Source organism: Pavona decussata, unplaced genomic scaffold (genome assembly GCF_977016875.1).
Source record: "Pavona decussata unplaced genomic scaffold, jaPavDecu1.1 SCAFFOLD_131, whole genome shotgun sequence".
In the NCBI taxonomy this organism is placed as follows: Eukaryota; Metazoa; Cnidaria; class Anthozoa; order Scleractinia; family Agariciidae; genus Pavona; species Pavona decussata.
In genome coordinates this window covers 296,073-322,780 of record NW_028145545.1, presented here as the reverse complement: position 1 = coordinate 322,780, position 26,708 = coordinate 296,073, and the positions used below count along the sequence as shown (strand labels likewise).

The window sequence follows — 26,708 nt, the reverse complement described above, 5'->3', positions numbered from 1 at the left end:
GCATTACGACCGTGATATTTTGAAGCAAAGCAACTAATAAAACGACACTTTCCATGTTCACAATCTAGAGTTTCTTCCTCTATCTTTCCAGTTAAGTTACCACGCATCAATGCAACCATGCCTTTGCCGTACCAAAATTTAGACGATCAAGGTCAAATTTTGGACCGTATCGGCTTAAAATTCGTTCTCAAATTCGGAGGTCGAATATTTGAACGACTAGGCGTTTAAATTTCATACGGTTAGCGTGGTTCAGTGGCAACGGAACACCTAATCTCGCGAATTTTCAACCGGTCGAAAAATCGTCTGGTACGCTGTGAACGTGGCCTAAAACAGCCACCAAATTTGATGACTCTTGAACGATAGTCTTTATTTTTTTGTCGAACAAAAAAAGAAAAAAAAAAAAAAAAAAAAAAAAAGAAATTGGCGTCAAGGGATAATTATAGGGGGGTCTGACTCTTGACAAATTCGGCCTTGCCAATAGAGATGTTTGCTGATTATTCACTTATGATTACCTTTAAACTTTTGAGAAAAATACGTAAAAAAACAAACCTTTTTAAAAACACCAAACATAATAAAAAGGGGTGCTGGTCGATCAAAAATGGTCGCTACATAGATGTTTGGACGCATATCCTACTTAATGTGACGTCAGTATCTCATAGAAGCATTTTGAGCTAGCTATCAGTAGTGTATGTTAAGTTTTCTTCGCTTTAATACTATCAAACTTAAAGAGTTCTAGTATCAGAATAGAAAATATGGTTCTTCAAGATGAATAAGCATTTTGTAATATATGAAAAACTGGAAAAAAAAAACATCAAAAGTGCGAGTTTCTAAGCTCATTTTTAAAAGAAATAATCTTTGTGACTCACTTTCCACAACTATGAACTTTCTCTCGTCAGTGCCATATTTGCTTGTCCCCCGGCATGTGTAGTTTCCCTCCTCCTTTACTCGGATGCGTGCAGTGTTTGTTGCATTGACAAGAGTTGTTGAGTTCCTTATCACCTCCATATATATAGGAAGGGTTCCGTTGGCTGTGCACAACGTACGTGTGGCGTTTAACACCGCTCGCACAACAGGAGCTGGTGACACAACCTTTGGTGCAACTAAAATGAGGATGGTAAAATTGAAAACCGTCCGTCAATGATAACATGACATTGGCAATAACATGACACGACTGAATTTAGAAAGTGGTATTTGTACAAAAATTTAAACCTTAATTTTAATAGAAGAAAAAAAAAAGAAGCTAGGTGTAGCACGAAATGTAGGGATGCAAACCACAGCCATTGAAGATTTCCTTAGACCTGGAACCGATACAAACCTGGCTTTCGCAAAATTCATAAAACTGGATAATATTTTAGCCGCATATATTTTGCTTTCTCTGCAAGTGATGAAGCAGTTATCACAGTTGCTTGTCTGACGGAATTTTCCATGCAAATTTGTGCTATTATAAAGTTAGAAATAACAAAATGAGCTTTGAAACAAGTTTAAGCAAGTGAGTAATTATTATTATTATTATTATTATTATTATTATTATTATTATTATTATTATTATTATTATTATTATTATTATTATTATTGTGTCAATAAAAAAATGCTTGAATATGCCTTGGCTCTTAACAGCCCATAGTTATAGCTTAATTTGCTATGTTACTCAAAAACTGTCCGATTTGACCTGTCCGATTACTAGAAGCTTGTAATCGGACAGGTCAATTCGGACAATTAAAGAACCAATGAAAGTCAAGTAGCAAATGCCATTAGTCAATAAAATTTCACTACATGGCACAATTTTTGATAACCAATTAACATCAATGAAAAAATTGTGGCCAGGTAAGCTGTCCAGCTTCAACTGGAAAAGAAAAAATTTTGTTCAAATATTGACGGACATGTATTTTAATTAAAACTATACTTTTTTGAAAAATTATCTTTATGATGTCGGGCCTCCACATCCAAAGTTGAAACCAGTCATTTTTTTTGCTTTGGAATCTATTTCTTACGTTAATAAATATCCTAAAACTGAGATTCTCGCATTTTGGTATTGGCACAATTAATTGGTAATAGGAATTCGTGTCGCACAATTCAGGGGTAATCAGGCTCGTAATTTCAAATCGGCCTCGCGCTACGCGCTCGGCCGATTTGAAATTACTCGCCCGATTAATATTGGTAATTGAACTGAGTGGAGTGCAATTTGGTCTGAAATCATACGCGTGATTTCAAAATCAAACGAGCGCGCAGCGCGAGTTTGATTTGAAATCACAAGTATGATTTCAGACCAAAATTGCACGACACGAAGTTCAATTACCACTTAATTGCATCCATTTTGAAATCCCCCAATATTGCCCAAAAAAGTGTCTATATAAAAGATTTCAGCCTCCCCCACCCAGAATATGTTATATTTAAAAAATCCCCCCAAAAAAATTGCGCAAAAATTTTAGAAAATTCTAGGAAATTTAAGCTCTAAAAACAAAGCGAAAACAGTGCAAACTTCAAGTTCAATATTGCCAGTTTAATTCCATTTATACGAGTACTGTACATTGAATTCAAAAATGATGCGATTTAGAGTCCAAAATGGTGCAATTTGGAAATAAATCGCACCATTTTGGACCAATCAGATTCCAAGGATCACCAGTGATTTCAAAATGGATGTAATTACTCCCTAAATTGTACTCCACTCAGACCTATCGCTATTACTTATTATTATTATTATGTGCAGTTAAAAAACGTATGTATGCTAAAATAGAACCACATAGGGCGCGCAGCGTAACCTATGCGATGTTAAGGAACTATAAAAAGAAAACTGCTGTGTTAAAAATTAAAAAAAAAAAAAAAAATAGCGATAAAATATGAAAATCTCATAAAATATAAAAGTTCTCCAACACAAAAACGATATGGAGCTTCTACGCTATTCCTTAAAGGAAAGTCAATTGACGGTAGCTTTGAATGTTCTAACTATGTTGAGAGAACTCGAAATGGTAGCCTTCTGCATCCTTCTCAATATGTCATAACCCCTGCTGCCAAAGAGCTTGCTCATTGTCAGGTCTACATCCCTTGACCATCCCCCAAGCACGTCAATGATGATGTTACATTGTTCAACGTCATTATTATTATTATTATTATTATTATTATTATTATTATTATTATTATTATTATTATTTGCTATAATTTTAATGCCTGCGCGATTTCTTCGGCTAATATGTTCTTACCTGGTGAACTAGTGGTGAAGGATAACCGGAATCCTGTTCTTACAACAGCACCATCTGAGAAGAATGTTATTATTGCTTGGTCTCCAGATACAGAAACAGACTTTCCAGTCATCTCACCACAGTACACGCCAAGAGATTCTTTCTTGTCATTAGTAATCTTCAAATAGTCATAACTGCAAGGAAATAATTTTTCTAATTATGAAGAGTAATGTGGCGGAAATGGAAAAATTATTTTACTGTGGCCGATAGATCACTTAATTCGTCTAGAGCCAGTCCCATCTTTCGATATGAGAGTCTAGTGAAACATTTATTTTTCTATCTTTTTCGTCTTCGAAGACACTTTCACACGTTTAATAAAAAGGATTTGCTGGTACCCTTTTCAACTGCCCACAGTGTTATTATTATTTTTTTTTTTTTTCACTCAAGTGCGTTATTCCTTGCTTGCTATCTTTTCCGTTTTACAACCCACCATCAAGCAATCCTGAATCAGGCTTCTTCTGCTCGGATAACTGCAATATGAGAGACGTTGCTTAAAGAGAAAAAAAATGTCTAACAGCTGGTCTCTTGGTTTTTTTTTTTTTTTTTGTTTTTTGTTTTTTGTTTTTTTTTTTTTTTCAATGCTGTCTTAAACAGAAAATCAGGACACCTCCAACACAATAGTGAAATGCCTGAACGCTTCATCGAGCAATTTTCACGTCATCGCGAAATATAGCGGCAAATTTGATTGCCTCGTTAAAGAAATGCTCATACATTCGCATGCGTAAACCAACACTGAACGTACAAACGGATTCCATCCGCGCCAAGGTGTTTGTTTAGGCCTTTTATTCTTTTTTTATGTTTATCTTGTACCTTTTCTTATTTGCATGTTTTTCAACCAGTCTCTTGATATTAGAGTCACGATGACCCCAAAACGTCGAGCAATAAATCCTCCCTGTTTTTTTTTTCCCAGAAACGACACATAATTTATTTAAAGTGTCTTTTTAACATAGTTCTTGTTTTGTTTTTTCAGTACTTAATTGTTTGAGAAAAAATATGTTCAAGACCTTTTGCATCTAATCTTCTTTCAACGATTTATACATTACATTAAGGATTAATAAAGTATCAATCTACGAGGATTCATTGCGATTACAGGACAAAAAAATTTAAAACCATTGAGCTGTTTAAGGCACTTCGTGAAACACTCAGCCCTGGAGAAAAACCGCTTAAGCCGGCGACACACTTTAATTGGCGGTTTTATACGCCGATAACCGCGAAACTCGCCAGGTGTGCCCGGTGCAGCGATCGTGATTTTCGCCTATCGCTGCGTTCGGCGAAAAAATCACCGATATCTGGCATGTCAGATACCCGCGATTAAGTTCGCCGGCATTCGCCAATTAAATGTGCCCGTTCCCGCGCGATTTTCTACGATCATTACTGCGAGTCGCCAGTAAAGTCAACCCATCAGGTTGGGCGATTTTATGACATGAATTATTAAAACTGCCATGTCGCTGCGATCGGCGAAAAAAAAAAAAGCAAAGTGTGTTCGCACCAATCGTTTCGCTTTCGATCAAATTCGCCGCGTTCGGCGTATAAAATCTCCAGGTATGTCGCCGGCCTCACCAGTAAGAAAAACAACAAGCGCACAAGACGAGGATACTGATCGTTATAAATATGTAATCAATAGAAAGACATGCCTTAATTCATTAAAACAAATGTTGGTTATAAATTAACTGATTCACCAGCGCTGTAAAGCTTTATGCCACCACAAGACAAAACATTGATAAAAATAGCAAACGGTGCGTCCGAAGAAAGAACTTGGATTCTGCCTGCGGCGATTTTGAACCTGACTATTTTTCTTAACTTTTTTAACATTTGCGCAAACGCCATGAAACCTCAGCACCTTTTCAAAAATTTATTTGGGAATATTTTGTGCGGTCGTTTAGTGTTCATCGACTTTTATGTTATCATAAATTGACCGGCCGTTTTTTGTTTTTTTGTTTTTTGTTTTTTGTTTTTTTTTTTTTTTTCAGAAAAAGGAAAATCTCATTTCAAAATGAAGAAAGTTACTTTTCTTATTGTAAATTGTGTGTTTTTTAGCTTATATTAGTGCTCCTTTGATCGTGTTGATTACTTTTTGCTTAATTTCAGTGCTTTTCTGAAGTTTTGAGGAAATCCAGAAATCCAAGATGGCGGGTTCAAGATGCCCGCCATTTGAAAATCATGCCGCCATTACCACGTTAAACGACGTCTTCACTTCTGATTGTGAACGTCAAACGAAACGTCTTTCAATGTAATATCAATTGTCCAAGTTTAATTGTCATAGCTTTTATAGTTTCGACGTCATAGAGGGGTGGGGGAATCCCCCTCTTCGCCTCTAAAGGACAAAAAAACAACAACAACAACAACAAAAACAGCCAGTCTCGATAGGGTTAAACTTGAACCATTTCACTTACCACTAATATTATGATAATACAGCTAAATTTACTTACCCACATTTTTCATACCACTCCAAGTCAAAGAAGTCAAAAGTAACCAGCGTCATGCCGTCTGGAAGTGGAACCGAATAGCTACAATTCATATTATTTGGGTAGTTGTTTGGATATCCAGGACTTGAAAGCGAGTTGTTTACCACTGAACCACATTCTGTTAAAGACAAAAGTATTTAATCAACGTCAAGTACCCAGGTGTGCAGAAACAAGCAGATGCAATTACTGAACAGAAAATTATGACATTAAGACATACTTTACAGCCTACCAGAAGTGACAGTTAAGTACATTTTACATATCACATGGCAATAAGGCCTGTAATACCACGGCTGTCCGTGTATAATTAAACTGGAGCAAAGAAAAGAAACATGAAGTGAACTTACCTTGGCTTGCAAGAACGCTGTTCTCGTTCCAAAACAGCACAAATAGCAAAGTAAGCATTGCCATGCTGGAGAAGTGTTTATACACCATCGTGATTGCTTAAATTACTGCTCTTTACTGGAGTAATGACTCCTACGGGTAAACAGAATCAATTGCTCTAATAAAGCGAGTTATTAAAAATACTGCCCTAGATTACTACTGTTTTATCTTGCCAAAGACAAATCTGTTAATTTACCTCACTAATATTAAGTGAAGATCTGAAGTAATTTATATTTATTGACTGTTTATATCGTATGGCAGGAAAACAACGGATGATACTCGGCTGAGGTACGACATCTTGCTTTAAGTTTGTCCTCGCATTGCGCGTTATAATTTCCTTTTCACAACTGTAGATACCAAAGTTTCGTTGGTAACCTTGGTAATTTTAAAGTTAAAATGAATCATGAAATAGATCTCATGCTGCGGAATAGAAAAACAACAAAACCTGAGACGACCTAGTGTGAGATTATGGTTATAAGTAGAGGGCCATCATCTGCTCTTCAAGGTAACGTGCTCGTGTTTGGAAAGATAACGACAAAAGATTAGACGTTACGTCATTAATGTGACAAATAATTATTTCCTGGAAAGTCGCAGTGAACCTTACAAAATAGAGGAAAATTTTGTACGAAATGTTAATGTTACATCCTTCAGTTCTCTTGGCAGAGAGCATGACATAAGTCACATCATAATAAACTGGGCTCAAAATGGTATAAAGACGAATAATTTCAGAGAATAAAGTTAAAATTCCTCATAAAAGATAAAAAAAATAAAATAAGATAAACAAATCGTTCTCATCGTGACAGGAAATCAATCAAATATTATATCATATTGCCTCCAAGGTAGGCACTCCCCCCCCCCCCCCCCCCATCCCATACCCAAAGGCTGGATAGGGTACAAATGAGAATCAGAAATCATTAAGTGTGCAGACTTGAATAATTTCTCACTATAGTACATCCCAAGACGCCAACTATTGTCAGGGTGTTAGCCATAAAAACATAATACAAATAATCTCCTGTCTGCAAAAAGCAACATCTCAACCATTACTAACATTAAACTTTTGCTTACGCGGCAACCAAAAACAAAAACAAGGTTAAACAATATCCGGTAATTATCACAAGAATTGATAGATAATTACCACGTAAAGCGCATTCATTCACTAGTAAGAAATTAATTATAAAATACATAAAATTAAGTCTCACGCGCCAAACTGAAAAAAAGCTAGTTGTTTTCTTAAGCCTGGTTTACACCTACGACGCAAGCATAAGAATAAGCACAAGCACAAGCACGAGGATGTTTACACGTGCGATAAGCATAAGCATAACGCGACATACGCAAGCGGAGAAGCAAACAAATTTGGCGCAATTGGGCAGCCGGGCTGCCTTTTGGCGCGAGATTTGATTCCAACATGGCGAAAAATGGCAACGCATGAGTAACTAGATTGTACGCTGACAACTTGTCACTGTTTTTCAGTTTCCTTTCCTTGTGCTTATGCTTATGCTTGCGTCGCCCCGGTTTACACGTACGACGCAACCACGCAAGCATAAGCACAAGCACAAGAGAATGGAAATCGTTCCATTCTCTTGTGCTTGTGCTTATGCTTGCGTCGTTGCGTCGTACGTGTAAACCAGGACGACGCAAGCATAAGCACAAGCGCAAGCACAAGGCGCTTATGCTTGCGTCGCACCGGTTTACACGTAGGCTTCTTGTGCTTATGCTTGTGCTTATGCTTTTGCTTGCGTTTACGTGTGAACCAGGCTGTAATATTTATAACCCTGGGAGGATAACAGTTTAACTGACAGCTATTGTGTGTTATGCAAGTTTTATTTCTAGCAATGACAAAGTTTGATGACGCAATGTTGACCTGCTTATATCTTTCAATAGATTTAAAGCTGCTTTTGTCAATTCATTAGCCATGTGCTTGCTGTAAGATGTGTAGGATAATTTATATTTCACATTTTTAACAACCAAATTTTGAATCTTTTCCATAGCACTTTTATGTATACCTTTTCTGACATTTTAGTGTCATTTTTTAAAAGGTACAGTGTCTTAAAGAACATGCAAACGAACAGGTGAGTTTTGGTTAAAGAGTTATCTGAACGAATAATGGTATGATTGATTGTTCGAGTGACATGAATCTTGTCATTACCATATTTATATTGGCTTATGTATAATTTCTTTCAAATGTACAATAAATTTATACTTTTTGAAAAAAAAATTTCCCCTGTAATTTTAAGTTTTAATTTTTCTTGGTCCAAATAGAATTTATATTGCGTGTTCAATGAGATAATTATTCGCTTTGGAAGAGACTTCTGGTAGAGTCATTCCAGATGACTAAAAGCTGGACCACTCGTACAGCCAATCAGGTTGCATAAATCACCGAAACTGACGCAAGACAACGGAAAGCTAGCATTCGCCCTACCGAACTCAATCCTTAAAATGTCGCTTTAACCAGCCTTTACTAAAACGCTCTGACGATCCATTGACGAAGTCCATAATTACGAGTTTAACTGTGTACTGTGTGCTTCGCATAGCAGTAGAAACACCACAAGAAAGTTGATGTTAATGATCCTTGGCAATAAACATTCATGAAACATTCATGAAAATTTTTTTCCAAAATATCAGATGACCCAAAGTATCAAAAAAGAATTGAACGAAGCCCTCTCTCAAGTCATTGCATGCTGAAGTAAATAAAGAAAACGGCATCTGGTAGCTCGGATATTTTGATCAGATTTTACTCCGGATATGCAATTCCACTATAACAACACTTACAGAGGCTTAGAGAAATTTATGAGTTAGTTAATATGAACTCAAAAACATTGATCTGGCTTTTCATATGATGATTTTATAAGTGTGCTATTTTGTATTGATTTTCTGTTATTTGTTTATTTCCTTTTTAACCAGGACTCTGTTTAAACTAGCTAATTTAAACCAGATTTCCTGTATAAATAAATAAATAAATAAAAATGATGGCTACAGCTAAAAACAGTTAACCAGTAAGAAATGGAATGATCATTTACAAGAGGTTTTCTACTTCGTAAAAAGAATAACTAAACAAAACTAAGTTTAATTTTTTTTTTTATTGCAAGAAAACATTTGAGAAATTGAGAAAATCAGTATAATCAGCCTTTTCGCATCTTGCGATGCTAATTTTTTTTTTTCAAAAGAAAAAAACTTGTTTGTAAAAAGCAAATTGTAATTATTTTCTGGTGAAGTGCATCCGTTATTATCAGTACTCGTAATACTATTTTTCCTGTGATATTTAACAATTATTCGCCTCAGGCTCAGTAAATATTGGTGAATATTCCCCGAGACGAAGTCGAGGGGAATATTCACCAATATTTACTGAGCCTGAGGCGAATAATTGTTTTAGTATAATTACTCAGGTGATTATCAGAGAAAAACAAGTACCGTCCGAAAAATCTCGATTTTGTTTGTTTGTTTCAAATCGTCACGCGTCATTGAACAGAGACGCGCAGTCTGCCGATCACATGCTCAATCGAAATCACATGCGCAATCGATAAACTGCACACGGCCTCAAGCAGAATGTCAATATTCTTTAACTGCCGCTTCATTGAGACGAAGCACTGACTTCTGTGAATGAATGTTGGGTTTCTCCGACCCGTTTACCAAAATAGATGAAGATGAACCAGGCTGTTTGGTGTAAAACTCGAGCCGGGATCACAAGTGTTAGCGATAGCATTTTATTGCACAATTTCTTGTTGACATGATGGCTTCGCCGGTTAACGGACGTTTATAAATTGCCCTCGGAGATAAGCTGCTTCAGGTAGGAATTAAGTCATTTATTGGCTTCACTAAACAAGTACACGGTTGTCACAGATGAAAATATTTTGTTGTGAGGCGGTGACTTTAGATGGTAGTCGAGAGCCGCTCGAACCGACAACAAACTAGTTTTCAGATTATAAAAACTGTTTTCTTTTCTCGCCACTGAAACGTAAAGCTTACAGAGACATTTATTCATCTTGTTACTTCCATGCTTTCAAATTCTGTCTTAAACTCGTTTTGTTTGTGAAATCATTCTGTTAATAAAGAAAATCTTGCTCGAATTTAACTTAATTTGTTGTCTTCATTTTAAGTCATCGAGATCGACAACAAGCAATTTACAAGGGTTTTTTTTATTACAATCAGCAAACTTTTCATCTCTTTCCTTCGAAAAGTATCACCTCTGACTTAGCTGCATCTTTAGTGCCTTTCGGAATTGCATTTTCTTTCATCCTATTTACTTCTTTTTCAGAAATGTCAACAAATAGCTAAGCGGCCATTTTGAAAGTTAGTGCTCCCGCTATAATCACCTCGCGCGAGGTGATTATAGCAGGATATGACTCAATCCTCGACCAATCAGATCAACAGAATCTCTATAATCACCTGAGTAATTATACTAAAAGCTCATAACGTTTGGGTAGCTTTTACTAACAATTATGCTATGCAAAATAGTCATCTGGGCTATTTTATACGGTGTATTTTTGCGCCAAAACTACTAGAAAGCGGTTCACTCTCACTTATGGCTCAATCCAAAGGGTACGTTTTGTTGACGAAGGTTTTAACCTTTTAATCTTAAAAGATTAAAATATTTTAATCTTAAAAGATCTGCTCATACGATATTCATTTGTGTTTATTGAGAAATAATCAAAGAGCGCATTGTTGTGTTTATTTCTTCGCGCCAATGTTTCACTTCTATTTGCGTCAGTAGCTGGATGTGTTAGCTAAATATTAATTGAACGGTTTAATTGGACAGTTAATACACAAAGGGAACAACAACTATAATTTCACTTACCTGAATGACTGAATGACTGATGACAATCGATTCTCTCTGCAAGAAGTTGTTCCTCAGGATCACAAGCGTGGGCAACACGGAACGCACCTAGAAAGTGCAGCCCTGTCCAGCTGTGGTTTGTGATAACAAATTGCATAAAATGTTCACTTGACTTCCGCGGTAGATTTTTTGCTACAAATTCTTAATTCAACAGAGGGTTTGCTTAAAAACTAGTAATTATGTTGGTTATAGAAAAAAATGACCAAAAAATTGAACTACTTTCTTTTTTATTCCCCTCAAGAGAAGCAGCTGTTAACTTTTCGCATAACTTAACTTCAATAAGCGGACATTTGCTTGGTTTTGCATTCAAATGAAAAAGTCGTTCCATATTGATGAATGAAGAAAATATTCCTCTGAGATACATTTGCCCTACCCTAAAAAATAAGTAGAGACTTTTAAATTTCTACTGTGTACACGTATATATATGTGACAATTAACTCTTTTCATTTGAGGGATTAAAAACAAAAATATAATTATTCGAATGTTATTATTGAAATGTGATGCAGTCTTGTGTCTTTGCTTACTGTTTAATTTATACCTAAATAATCTATTATTTTTGCTTCCTATAAGTTCACTTTTTTTAATTCCAATGAAAAGATAATTTTGACTTTTTCCGAAGAATGATTCTTTTTTGTGATGCAATGATAGCATTTAATTTTGATTCAGTTGCAACTGACTGTGTGATGGCATTTCTGAGAATTAATTTAACATGTGGCCATTATGGTGTAACATTTTTTTCCATGTTGCTAACATATACTTCTCCGATGGGTTTTCAGAAAATTTTCTTAAATTCACGCTGGTAATTAAATAAATATTATATTACCTTTTAATACTTTTATGATAAAAAAATACAGATAGCCTTTGGGTGATTATATTATTAATATTTGTCAATGTTTAACCCTTTAACCCCAAATATCAAAGAACAAATTCTCCTTTCTTTTTCCCATACATTTCTTATAAAAGTCTGGGGAGAAGTTATTAAAATATCAAGAAAATTCACCTTGGGTGGTCATATCCTTAAATCTCATAACCTTAGGGGTACAAAAAGCATTGATATTACAAGGAGAAATTGCTGATGCTGATTACTGTTAGGGCTTAAAAGGTTAACATCATTTTGTCCTTCTACCTTTAAAATAGAAAACCTTGTTAACAAAATTCAAATTATGTTGCCTCAATACTTTCATTACGGTTGTCGAATGCTCTTTGCATGTATGATGTTAAAAGTACTATCTGAACGGCACTCAAATATAAAAATTTTTTTTATAAGTTTTATACGAGAAATACATTACCATTTGATCTAGCAAATAAATAAATCTGTCATATTCACTTTAAGGTAGTACCTACAAAGTAAATACTCCATGGTAACATACGCCTAATTCTTCATACAACATCACTGTTGAAGGGGGGTTATCATGAAAATTTGATGCCATTTAAAAACCCACGAATGTTTCTCTGTCAACAGAAACAAAAGAAAAAAAATTATAATTAACAATTATTCACCGAAGTGGAGGTAAATATCCATTACTTTCACTGACAATGAGGTGGGTAATTGTTTTAGTATATGCCACACAAGCTGAATAACTAGTGGACCAAAAAAATTATTTTACTTCTGGCAATATACCGACAAATGGTATGCAATTTTAAAATCTCGCACGGCACACGATTTCTTATCGTAGAAATTGCTGTCTCGCTTTCTTGCTTTTTCTCGCAGACAAAAAAAACTCTAGGAGACAGCTGTTTAGTTTCTACGGTGTCATTTCGGTCAGTTCGGACAAAATCATGGTCAGTTCCTTTGTGTTCTCAATGCCGCCAAATCCTGGAACACTCTTCCTCGTAACTTACGTCATGATCTGTCTCTCACTAGTTTTAAACTGAGAGTCAAGAAACATCTAAATCACCTCAGTTAATTTCTCACCTTCATGAACTCTTTGAATGACTTTTGCTTTCATTTCTATATTTGATTATTTATTCTTATTATTTTATACAGATCTCCATTTAAACCAGCTACGCTGAATTGGAATTTCTGTTTAAATAATGTTTATAAATAAAAAAAAAATAATGTTCAACAAGCTGCTGAGTGACAACATCGCCTGCAGCTACGAGGACTCCTATTGTACAAGGGCAGAACATTTCAGTTAGAGAATGGAGTATGAGTTAAGTAACAACATAATATAATACGGAATATTGCAGCTGTAACCTGAGTTTTTCTCTTCTCACATTAGAAGTAATAAAATTATTTTACTCTGTACATGTACTACTCATTACTTATTTGAAGGGCTCATTATAAAACAAGCACAAGTGATGACGAAAGTTCTCCGAATAATTATGCTCTAGATAATTATAAGCCAAGGCCAATGTCTCACAAATGTAGTTTAATGGTTATTTTGTGCTTTAAGGGCTCGAATTCCATGGAAGATCAATATGACTTACAGTCTGTAACCCTAAAACCTGCATCGACACTTGGAAGATTTCTTTCATTCTCTTTTTGCCAAATTAAAAAATCAACCACACATCTGGGCTTTGTTTCTTGAGTTGACGACATTTTTATAATTTACAACAGACAAGTGTTTGATTTGTGTAGAGTTTACGAAGGAAATGCCATAAATCCAGCTAAGTTTTGTATACCCTAAAATCGATGTCCACAATTCAACTGAGAATAAAAAACCGAAAACCCCACATGCAATGAATGCGTGTTTGTTGTTTACAAGGTTTTTCTGTCTTACCTGTTCCGAATGTTTGTGTTTTCCACGGATGTGTAATGAGAAGCTGTTGATATTTTGCCCAAGCTCTTGTAAGGATCCTCATTGTACGACTTCTACGCAAAAGTTTCGTAATTCACAGTCGTAACGTAACCCGGTTATAAAATGCCCGCCATGTTGGAATTTAGCGACCGAAAGACGGAGAGACACTGGGAACAAGAATGTAATACTAGTTCCCAGGACCACCTCCCGCGAAAACCAGCAGCTGTTCACAGCCGCTGGCGAAATTCCAAAGAACCGGCCTGAGGACTGCGGGAAAAAGTTTTTTTTTTTTTTAATCTAAAAATATCTGAAATACAAAACACAGTCGCCAAAGTCAGCGAATGCAGGGCTACTTATTGCAACAGTTAATGAGCTCCTGATAACAGAAGTGCCCATTGCCTTGTTCTTCAAGGGGCTCCGGTAAATGCAAGTGAAATGGACTGAAGAGGCCTCATATTTGCTCCACACAGTTTGTAAATCCAATCTCGCATCCAGAGTCCCCAGAACTTTTGGTCAGCAGATGGGCGCCAGGAGAGAGTCACCCTTGGCGCAATCTCGTACCATGGGTCGCCTGTCAGCTATCCTTTCCTTAAAGCCGTTGGCAAGCAGCTCTTCCAGAAGGATTTCACCGATGCCGAAACAAACACGGAAGCACATGGCAAGAACCACAGGATTGTGTGGTGTCACAGGTAGCCCAAGCTCTGTGACAGTTTAGATGTTTGTATAAACGTCTCGTTGTAACTTGAGTGTCACGATCTGAGTTACGCAAAGGCGTAAATTAGAAGGGTATGTATGGGAATTTACTTGAGTTTTAGGTATCAAGGACACAAGCTAAGTTCCCATACAAACCTTTACAATTTACGCCATTGCGTGATTCAGATCGTGACACTCAAATTACAACGAGACGTAAAAAAGATCCAAACGCTCACAGAGATTGGGCTGCCTGTGCTGGCGTGGCACCAAGTCTCGCTCCTGTGTCTCCCAGAACGGGGTTCTATTGGTTTTTTGTACGCTAGCCATCCAATAAAAAGACTCTCAGAAAGTCACAGGCCACGCAAAATTTGAGACACTAGAAAACTACAGTGTCAAACTTCCTTTATTTTCAGTAATACTGAAATTGAGCTTTAAAATCACGAATCATGATATTTACATGGAACACTTGTTACAACCCACGCTGCCATAAAATAAAATTATTTATAATAAATAACTAACGAATTAAACTGAGGTTGCAGAATTATTTGAAAGAAGAGAAAAGCTCTCATCAATGGGAATGTAGGTCTTGACAATCTGCGAGCCAGCGAGCCAGCGAGCCAGCGAGCCAGCGAGCCATGCGAGGCAGACATGCGAGGCACTCAGGTTAGCCTAAAAAACACTCCGGTTGGCCTAAATAGCACTCAGGTTAGCTTAAGTGGCTCCCTGTTTAGCTTAATGGTTAGCATTTATGTTGGGGGTTGTCTGTGCCTCGCAAGCCTCGCATGTTTGGCTTGCATGGCTTGAACGTTTGGCTCGCATGCCTCGCACGTTTGGCTCGCTGGCTCGCACATTGGCCACACTCTGGGAATGTCCTGCATTTAGTCTTTCTGCCTCTTTTTCCCTGATCAGCTATACACATCAGGAGACACACACCACTGTCTCTCGTCTCAAGTTTTAAATTAAAAGACATAAATTTAAGAAACAGCAAAACAGGAAAAGAAAAACTTGATATTCCAGCAACCTCGTTCTGGGGTCTCCCCTCTTATACGGCACTTTAGGCGGAGAGAACCCTGGGACCGAGTTTCATCTCCGAGTTTTATCTTCAAGACCTCGCGTTCCTTTCGCTTGACCAATACGGTTTCTCGCACACTGGTCGAGCTTTTGAGCCATTTTACCTTCTCAGCAACAAAATTCTACACTGATACACAGTCGATTTGTCAATTAAACCATCATTGTTCAGTCTCCTATGATCTACAATCGTTGTCAAATTCTGTTGAGATGATTACAACATTAATCCCTTTGATTTTGTCTTGTATTGATATTCTAGCAATTTTACTGATTAAGCAACATATTTTCTGTTGCTGTTTGCCGTCTCCCCCAGATCTTCTATATACAATTATGCATAAACCTTCACCGTTGAAAGTCAGTCATTAACTGATTAGGGCGTTTCGATCCGTCTTCTGTTAGGCTAAAAGTCTGTGGGTCTATTGTTAGTAAAATGTCTATTGTTTGTCTGTTTCGTTGTTGTTGTGAATAAGTCGTTTGTATGGTGCAGGTAGTTGTAGGCAACGGTTGAGTGGCGTTTGTTCTAAGTTAGTAAACCAGCTTTCCAGAGTGAGTCGTTGATAGTTATTTGTACAGTAGGTGATGCACTTGGCAGAGTCCCAGTCGATTCTGTGGTTCGTTTGTAAATGGTGCTCAGCAATGTGATTGTTGATATCACCATTTCTAGTTGCTCGTTTGTGTTCAGTCAGTCGTACGCACCAATCACTTTTTACAGTCTTCACAGCCAATAACATCACGGCTTACTGACAAACGACTAATAACATCTGGACTTTGTTGACCAATCAGGTTAACAACCAGAGACGTATATACCACCTACTGACGTTCCACAATTCACTTGACCCTGAAGATGACTTCCGCTCAGGTTGTCGAAACGTCAGTCAAAGTCACCACAAACAGTCCTTCTCAGGACTACACTCACCCGGATGATCATAATTTACGTACTTATGGACCTCCATATACGGTGATTTCCCCTTGATAATCACGCTGTAATTCGCCATCGGCTGCCATCACTCGTTTTAGAAGAAAGAAAATTTACAGCTTTACGGAGGATTGTATCAATGCAAGCATTTCACTGCATATTATGCGCCAAAATTGGCCGCAAACCACCTCTTTCCGAAGTAGAATTAATCAGCTCATCGCTCATGGGAACATAGGCCTTAGAAATTAGCGGTCAGCGGCATTGACTAAATTTATTTTCCACCTCATATTGTGATGACCTAAACTCTGGAACTCTCAGTAATTACATCTCTGGTCATGCCAGGGGGTCAGGAGATCACACTTAACGTACAATATATTTTTCAAAACCCTGTTCACTGCTAAAAAGGTTACAATCTTTATAAATCGCGAGAGATTTGGTTTAAAGAGGCACGGCTATTATCGGTTTCGATTTTTATTTCTGATCTGTGCCCTTAGCTTCAGACTGCTAACACCGGGACTAACGTAGTGGGTACCTTATCTTATAGGGAAAGCACTTATTTGAGACAGGGCACTTAATAGGGACATGACAATTTTATTATTATTATTTTTTTTTTTTTGACAAACAACTGAATGTGCAAAACAAAACTTTAATATATTTATTTAAAAAAGAGCAATAACAGAAATAGTAACCGGCCTAACTGTGTAACAGTAACAAATATACGGTGACAACAAGCTGTCAACAAACTTGATGGGCCATTTGCTGATGGTATTTCATGAGACAACTAAATTCAAGTCTAGGTGACAGGATCAAGGAGACTGGAAAATGGACTTGTTGTAGCTGGATCCTTCCTGCCGGCTAGAACGACCAGCCGAGCAATCTCTCACGAAATTTAAAGAAGAGAGCATTCGTTTGAAGGAATAGCGAAATGACTCCGGCACATGGACATAATAGTAGAGCAACTTAGACGAAGGCTACTGTTTTTGTAATGAGGCATTACGCCGGAGCAATAAAAAAAAAGCCGAGCTGATGAACCACGGTTCATCTGACGGAATTGAAAGAACTTTAATAGCAGAGTAGGGGCGCTTATTGGAATAAAGGGTCTTGTTAATTAACAAGAACACATTCGAATTATATTTAATATATTATGTTTTTAAATTTTTATTTGTTACTCTTTCGTGCAGGTGCGTTACCTTTCCTCTCTTTCTTCTGCGTATTGAATTTGCCACCCTAGGGCTATAATATTTAGCGTCCAGCCCTCCTTTAAAAGATATGTTGAATAGACAAGAAATATAAATCGGAATAGAAAATACATGTCGCCCATATCTCTCGCGATTTATGAAAGATGTCATTTTTTTAACAGTGAAAAGGATTTTGAAAAATATACCGTACGTTAAGTGTGATCTACTGACCTCCTGACTAGAGATGTAAATTACTAGCAGTTTTAGTAAATGGACTTTAGGTCATCACAATATGAAGTGGAAAATAAATTTCTACTTCGGAAAGAGGTGGTTTGCGGCCAATTTTGGCGCATAATATGCAGTGAATTGCTTGCATTGATACAATCCTCCGTAAAACAGCTCTTTCTTCTAAAACGAGTGATGGCAGCCGATGGCGAATTACAGCGTGAATTTCAAGGGGAAATCACCGTAAATGGAGGTCCATGTTGTCTTCCTTCGGGACCCCCTAAAGCTGTTCATAAATGGTATGAAATGAGAGCACGGAATATCACTGACGATAAATAGCCTTGCAAGCTGTAAGAAAAGGTTCAGAAGTCTGGAACTTTGTACAGTTGGAATGATTTGTAGTAAGCAAAGACTCCTTCAACTTATGTCAAAAGGTAGAGAATTGGACAAAACCGGAAAGTAAGCTTTACTTTGCTTGAAATTGATTAAAAAATAACGGTCATTAAGAGATAGATCTGTCATAAATTTAACCAGTACGCAATATTTTTTTAAATACAAGGCCGTTTCAGTTTTTTTAACGCTTTACTGTCGAATCGACGGGATCAGTTATTATGTCAGAATGCGCCCTAGGAATAAAATAAGTCGGCCTCGCAGAAACGTTTACAGATTTAGTAATTAAAACGTCTACTCTAAACTAGTAATGTAGTTTCATTTCTAGAACTGATGTACTTTTAGAGAAATTCAAGAAAATATGTTGCCTATTTTACCCATCAACTAAAATGGCCGAAACACTGTCTACTTCATTGACCGTTTAATTTATTTACAAATGATAAAACTTAAAGCCACATATATTTTTGTAAAGTCGAATAAATGTTTTAACTTATGTGTAAGTCTTAAGTTGTAGTGTATTAATAGACTTAAGAAATGGTGTCTTACATTTGAGTCAAGTCCAAGCAACAACCGTGGACGATAATCCTGCTGGTATACGTTGGATCAATTGTAGATCTGATCGGCTTAACAAATACAAATGATAAAAGAAGCAGAGACCGATACAACGTAGAATTACGGTTTAAAGGTTACTATATTTCGGCTGGCCAAACCAGCCTTCTTCAGGTATAATGAAAATTTACATTGGGACACACGCTTATATAGCTGACAAATATTTGCGCAATAGCGGAACTATGTTAAACTAAATTGATTGACAGTAAATATGAAGCAAATGAAATAATAGTAACAAAAAATAAAAAATAATAAAAGGAAAAAGCTGGTACATTTCTTCGCGAATATTAAGGCCATGAGCTCAAAATTGGAGTTTGTGATGCCAACAAACATCTGATGTTACCATGGCAACAATGAAGTAAGGACGTTAATAAAGGGCGTTTTGGAACATCCCCCCTGAAGATCTATCTGCATGCCAAATTTGAGTCAGGGTCAAAAATTTTCATTTCCCACTTTGTTTGATTTTTACAGAGAAGTGTTCTTAATTAACGTTGTTTCCGTGTAATAACCCGCGGATAATTTTTAATGTAGCAACTCCGGGAAACGATAACTCGCTAAAATGACCTTCAATCAGCAAAAGGAGACAGAGAAACAACAAACAGTACACCGTATAAACAAGGTATGTAATTTTTATTCAGAAATTTTCGGAATTTTTACCTCCTAAACCCGATCGTAAATATTCCCATACAAACTCTTAAATTTGCGCCGTGACGGTTGTTACGCAAGATGATCACCACAACTCACAGCTTGAGCTTGGGCGGCCTATGGTTTATATCACTACCGAAGAAACTTCGAAGTCGTCGACAGGAAACGCCCGTAATAAAGGTTATACCCAAACGAAGCGCATTCACTGACAACAAGGTAAGCCTAAAAATGTTCGCGATAAGTCGGAATTTAAGCTGATATATGTATAGTGTGACAGGAATGATGCCAAATGCTGTAAAACGGCTACGTCAGGCTAGAAATGGTCTTCTTGTCCATTTTGAACCATTCATTTGATTTACAACATGTCTTGATGGTCTTTGGGAACACTTTCAAGCATGCGATCACTCGGCGTATTTTACTTCGAAGCACCAAAGATTGATCTGGCTCAAGGGCTAAACGAGCCATACCCTTTGTTACTGTGCGATCACATTCGGCCATGAACCATGTTTCATCGACATATAAATATTTCAAACAACAATCCAATCCCTAAAATTTCTAAATCTGTACAGAAATAATTGTAGCCTCTTAAAATAACATTTGGCTGTTCCTGATAATGTTTGAACGTTCAAAACTTGTGCGCATTGTTTTCGGGCTCATGAAAACCGTGCGGTAGAAATTACCTTCGCAGCTGGAAAATAGAACTTCTAAAAATTATTTTCTATTTTCTATATATATATTCTATTATATATATTCTATTTTTCTATATCTTAAATTGTCTGCGTAAGGCTAGAGACAAGAAGAATAACAAAAAAGAATTGATTCCTGCCCACAATAATAAATTTCTTTGAAAAATTGCTACCATATGCAAATTTCTTTCATGGGTGCAATTTGGCGGCTCGGGTGAAAATATTTGAAAATTCAAATCTTTGGGAATATTGCTCCTAAAGAAGTGATTCTGGTTTCTATATAAACGTTAAGAAAAGGAAAATACAGGAAAAATAACATTTGCTTGTTTCTGACAATATCTCAACGTTCAAACCTTTTTCGTGTTTAATAGGCCTTATCACGGTTTTCGACGCCATTTTGACGGGTAGGCAAACAGGCTCGAAATAACAGTGTTTGTATGGAAATCCAATGTCATATAATTTTTATAAAACATCGCTTCTGAAAAATTCATGAATTAGAAACTTTTGGTACTAGGAAAAGGATTTTAAGAACAAAATTGGAGGGATGTAGCTGTGACAGAAAGCGTCCAGTCGTGTTTTGAACTTTCCATACATTTGTCTGTATAGCGAACCAGCCGTGAACTGCTACTAAAAATAGTTCGCGGGAAAAAATACAGGGAAATGTATCGGAAAGTTCAAAACACGACTGGACGCTTTCTGTTGCAGCTACATCCCTCCAAGTTTTTCCTTAAAATCCTCTTCCTAGTGCCGAAAGTTTCCAATTCATGAATTTTCCAGAAGCGATGTTTTATGAAAATTATTTGACATCGGATTTCCATACAAACACTGTTATTTCAAGCCTGTTTGCCTACCCGTCAAAATGGCGTCGAAAACCGTGATAAGGCCTATTTACTATCACATATTTCATATTTAATAAATACTCCTGCGCTAAAAATGAACTTTGCGGCTCAAATAAAAAACAACTTTCAAAATCTAATTTCTCGACGAACAAATATGCTATAGAAACGTTTAGACTATCTATGTAAACCTTGGAAAATGCAGAATAAGCAAAAACATAGCAGATTGTTGCCGGTAGAATGCAGTAAATTGACAAACGACTTACGCGTAGGCCTGTCATATGCTATTTTTTTTCACACAGGCAATTTGATGTTTCAAATAATTGGATAGGGGGCGGGAAACGAATTTGGTAGGCCTCTCGGGCAGGCTTTCTTTGCATGCATTTTATTCTTCCCTCCTTTTACCCTCGCGTGTCTTCCTCTCTCGCGCGCGTAGGTTACGTTCCTTTATTTGTCATGCGCCTGCTACGCATGCCATATTTTCTGTGTTGTTTGTAATCAAAATATGATGATTCCCTTAGCACCTCGTTGATTTACTTATCCTGCCTATCTCATATCCAACACGCTCGTGGCCACGTTTCAGAAAGAAACAAAAAGGCTATCTATGTAAAACACATGGGGATTTTTGCAGCGCCGCTTCGTGCATGTCCCATGACATTCAAGAAATACCAGAACTTATGCGAACGTTTACTGTTTTATTTTAGTACAATGTCGATATCTCGCGGCATCGACCTTTTTTTTATTACGCGCGGTTCGAAAAGCCGAGAAGTTCCCTCAAACTTACGTACTTAAATCCAGTATTTCATCAGCATTTAGTGGGAAAAAAAATCAGCATTCAGGGATAAACTTACTATAGTGTGTTCGTTGGATAGCCTGATTTTATAAGACCAGCGAGAACGCGAAGAAGGAGAAACCCGCAAGCTTCAAGAAGCGATGCAACCGTTTAGTAACAACAACACTGAGCGTCCTTCCGAGATGCTAGAATGCATTTAAGAAAACTATGCCATGGTGGCAAATCAAAATTGCGTTTGCCATTCGCAATGACCATAATTTTACAGATAAATGTATACCTTTTAATAGATTTTGTAGTTTGCCGCAAATCTTTTGGATTTTTTTTCTACTGCCCGCTATTCGAGCCCGCTAATTAGACGACTACGGTTTAAATTTTGGATTTTGGTCTCGCTTAGGGTGTTCCGGGCAAAGCGCCAATATTTTAAGCCGCCAAGGTCTCGTTTAGGGTTCCGTGAAGAAACACAGAATTACGCGAAGAGAAACAGAAGTCAAATTTTCTTTTAAACTTGTTTTCTTTACCGCATTCGGGGTCAAAATTTGCTTAAGCCATGCCCAAATTGGTCTCCTTTAGGGGTCACAAAAAGCTTGAGCCACGCCCAGATGGTCTCTTTTAGGGGTTAAATGCAAAATTTCCGACGAGCATCCCCGTCTGGTCCCCCCCGGGTCTTGAAGGTCTTTCGGAAAATTTGCGAGCACGCAGTCACTCGCTTTTTATTTCCAAGCACGATAGATTGGTCGATCGGACCGGATCGCTAAAGCCGGCTACACACCTGGCGATTTTATACGCCAATCGCGGCGAATTTGATCGCCAGCGAAAATTGCGAGCGATCTCGCCACCGGTCGAAGCGGACACACCTGGCGATTTTTTGCACCGATCGCAGCGATGTGGCACTTTAACATTGTTCATATGATAAAATCGCCCAACCTGATTGATTGACTGATCAGTTCCCAGCGATGAGCGTAGAAAATCGCGGGAATGTGCACACTTGGTGAATGCCGGCGAATTTAATCGACGATATCTGACATGCCAGACATCGTTAGGTGTGTCGCCGGCTTAAACGCGGAGCCATGGGTCTTCGTTAGCGTGTGATCATATTCGGCCACAAACCATATTTTATCAGCATCTGAGTATTTTAAAGAACAATTCAATGCTCTAATTTAAGTTGCTTGCGAAAATAAAAATAAAGTGAAATAATTATTGATGTTAGAATAAAACAAAATGAGAACAATCTTTCAAGGTTACGAAATAGAGAAAATAATTTTATATAGCTATCACCTTTTACAGAATTCATGTTTTAAGTCAGTTATTACTTAGGACGGGAATTTGCATTTGCTCCACGATCCATTAAAAATGAGCTACGTGTCAAGGAGCACGATTTTAATGAAATCATCTCGTGATCCCATTCTTGGGGTTCAACCTAAAACACCCTTTTTAAATGTGTTGACGTAACGTTAGGGCGGTTTTACAAGAGATGATTTTTAACGCAATATTGTTGCCTTAAAAGTTGTTGCCGCATAATATATCAGGCCAATTTCGATACATTAAAATTAAATTCTACATTAGCTACTACCGCAGCTACGTCCTTTGTTCTGTTCTGAGGTAAATTAATATATAAGTATGCATCTAAAACGGCTTTAATAAATTTTAATCAGCAGCAAAGGTATATCGGTTCGGACTAACGATCAGCACATTAGGAGATAAATTTAACATTTCTGGAAATGACAGTTGACTACACGTATTTACAAATATACTCAAATGGAACTTATTTCTTTCCTAATAAAGTTTTTTCCTTATTCCAAAACTTGAGAATTCCTAAGTGATTGACAGTTGCTAAAGCATCATTCAATTAAACAACATGTTAATTTATACAATTAAAATTGTATATATGTAAATGTCCAGGATAAGGCATAGAACATAATATTTTGCTCAGGATATTGATCCAGTGACGTTACGATAAGAAAATTCGTCTTTGCAGGTCAGTATAAGTAATAACTAAAGTTGACGATATCACAAACAAATTCATTACAGTTCCATAGGGTTTATATCTCTATGTTTTATTTTACAACCGGTGAGGTGCCAGCCTTTTTCAGGGACGTTTGACGCACAACGGATTAATTTTGATGGAGACACCAACATAGTACGACTTCGTCTCACCCTGCTTTCTCTAAAGAGATATAATATAATAATAGCGACTGAAAACTGTTTCTGATTGGCACTACATAAGGACAGTCATTGACGGTTTGGTCTGGTACTTATTTTACTGTACCGTTTTGGTATTTAAGTAAGAAGAAACTTCGGAACACTGAAGAACTCGACGACAAGAAGCGGCCATAATAACAGCAACATCAACAAGCACATTCACCGATAGAAAGGTAAGCTGTAAAAATGTTCGCTTTGCGTCAGAATTTAATTATATATCAGCAGCACATAGACATAACTTGAACGTCTTTCGGAAAACTTTGCGAGCACGAAGTCACTCGCCGTTTTTTACTTCCAAGCACCAAAGATCGATAAGGCCGGATCGCTAAACAAGCCATATGCCTACGTTAGTGTGTGATCATATATATTCGGCCACAAACCATATTTTATCAGCAACTATATGGAAAAGAACAGTTCAATGCTCTAAGTTACTTGCGAACAAGCAATAACTAACAATTATTCACCGAAGTGGAGGTGAATAGTGATGGATATTTACCGAGCCGCGAAGCGGCTATCACCTTTTACAGAATTCATTTGAAGTCAGTTATTACTTAGGACGAGAATTTGCATTTGCTCCACGATCCATTAAAAATGAGCTACGTGTCAAGGGGCACTGTTTTAATGAAATCATCCCCTTATTCAAATCTTGTTGATCAACTTAAACCACCCTTTTTCAAATTTGCCTTAAAAGTCGTTACCGTATAATATCGCGCGGACAACTCTTAACGAAGCAACAGGCCAATTTCGCGGTGCACCTTCAGAAACAAAAAAGTTCCAGCACCCAATGAATTCCGCTCGGTCACGTGCTGTAATACGCTCTGGTGATCAGAACCAGGTTTTATCTTGCAGATTACAGATACAGCACTGTTGCTTTTATTTTAATCCTGAGAATTGATTGCTCACCCATAGCACGAGAACATGACTGTCCTGGCTTAACTTTAAGCATTAAGGGTAATAAGACTGTCCTAGATATAAGAGGGATAATAAAACTATGAAGGGTGTGCATTTGGAGTGATGTTTGTTGTTATTAAATGCTAAAAGAAATTTCGATTCACCTGCTTCAGTAGAAAGGCCGCATGAAGGGCTTTCATTGGGAACCAGTATGAATACAAACTCAAGCAGTCTCAATTTCGCAGACAAAAGTCTTATTTTCGACCGTGAACTGGTCTCAACCTTAACATCAAAGAACAAGTCGCCATTAGCGATCAAATGTGAGACCAATTTTAGCGAGCGTCTAATTAAGGAAAAATAGCGCTGCTAAAAGCGGCCGAGTTCGTAGGATGTTAGTTGTGTGCCAGCATAGTGCTCTTTGGGGACTTCAAGGTGCAGGCAACCAGTAATTTTGCAAGGAGGGAGAAGTCTTTGAAACGAATTTGCTATCTCACAAACACTTTAGCCTCTTAGAATGCCTTCATGGAACGGAAACCTGCAAGTGAGAGGCTCCAGTTCCCCGTAGTTTACTTTATGATTAACCCACCACAGGATAGTGCAATTTTAAGCGATGTGATTGGTCTCCTGCTCAAGGAACATGACTTATTCTATCAAGTTACTCCCTAATTTGGAAGCCTGCGTTTTCAAACGTACTCTAGTGGGGTTGCACAAGACAAATGCATCCTCAGGATGAGCCTCGAAAACAAAAAATTTGGATTAAATCTGAGATGGGACATTTAGATTCTATACTAGTTAACTAAAAAAAGCGCGCACGGCTAGCTGAACTAGGGGAGGAATGTTTGAATCTTTGTTCCAGTTTTTCATTTTGAGAATTACTAAGGTGGTTAAAAATAAAAAACACCTTGTTTAACAGCCTTCGTAGCCAGCTGGATGTCGGGCGAAGGCAAAGTTTGAGCGGTGGGGGGGGGGGAGAGGGGGAGTCGCGAGAATGAGCAGAAAAGCAACAACGGGAATGGGGAAGAGACGAGCTATTTTCTCACAGCCTTCGCCTCTCATTTTAGAATGGCTCTCGGAATTGGCTGAGAACAATAGCGGAGCAATAAGCAAATTAAGGAACAGAAAAAATGAATCCTTGCCGTCAAAGAATAGAGCCGCGTGATATACATGTCCAACAAAATTAGGGTTTCCAAAGAAATACGAGTAGCACAATTTCGATATGTTAAAATTCAGCCTCAAACAATAAACATCACTGCATGGCTCTGGGAAATAAACCCATATAAACTATACAACTTATTCCCCAGAGCCTCGAAGTGACGTTTCTGTTTCAGGCTGAAAGTTTGAAGCCAAACTGGCTAGTCAGTATCAATTTGCTAGCAAAATGTCTGTTTTTTATAAATTAAAACTTCAACTTTTCCGAAATCACGTGCAGTCCTTTTTTGTTTGTTTTGAGAATAATAATAACATGGTGAGGTAAGTCCTTTTTCCCGTTTCGATTGAGAATGTCTCGTTTTCGTCTTGTATTTCAATTTCAGATGCTACTCCCTGTTGAAATCTGAGTACCTTGCTCCACTCAATTTTAGCCCTGTTAGGCGGCATTGATTCATGCCCACGATAAAACATTTCTTTGAAAAAGCACTTGCGACTTTGCTACCATATGTAAATTTCTTTCGCGGGTGCAATTTGAGGGCTCGAGCGAAAATATTTGAAAATTCAAAGCTCTGTGAATATTGCTCCTACAGAAGTGATTCTTATCTCTATTCTTGGTTTTCACATGACGTCATAAGAAACTGAAATTCATAACTAGACACAATTTCGGGTTTTTATCTTCATCACATAAAAGAAAATATAAATTTCAATCGGCTTGCTTGTTTTCAGCAGGATAGCATTCTTTGTTTTGAAAATAGAGCAGTTTGAATTTTAGATAT

General features: G+C 37.3%; 1 protein-coding gene across 3 annotated transcripts in view; it reads right to left on the bottom strand.

Annotated features, from left to right (window-relative positions):
* Positions 1 to 10,951, bottom strand: part of LOC146468368 (mannan-binding lectin serine protease 2-like) — a 65,478-nt gene extending 54,527 nt beyond the window's left edge. For 2 of the 3 annotated variants that reach the window (XR_014867517.1, XM_085124660.1), the window contains exons 1-4: positions 6,046 to 6,833; positions 5,666 to 5,819; positions 3,198 to 3,370; positions 867 to 1,100 (exon numbers count right to left, since the gene is read on the bottom strand). Coding sequence is in view for 2 of the 3 variants with exons in the window: in XM_085124660.1 (XP_084980786.1) it covers positions 867 to 1,100; positions 3,198 to 3,370; positions 5,666 to 5,819; positions 6,046 to 6,133 (649 nt within the window). In the remaining variant the exon portion in view is untranslated. Of the gene's footprint in view, positions 1 to 866; positions 1,101 to 3,197; positions 3,371 to 5,665; positions 5,820 to 6,045; positions 6,834 to 10,874 lie in introns of those variants that run through there. The other variant, XM_085124658.1, reaches the window with a different exon arrangement.
* Between the last annotated feature and the right edge of the window lie 15,757 nt (positions 10,952 to 26,708).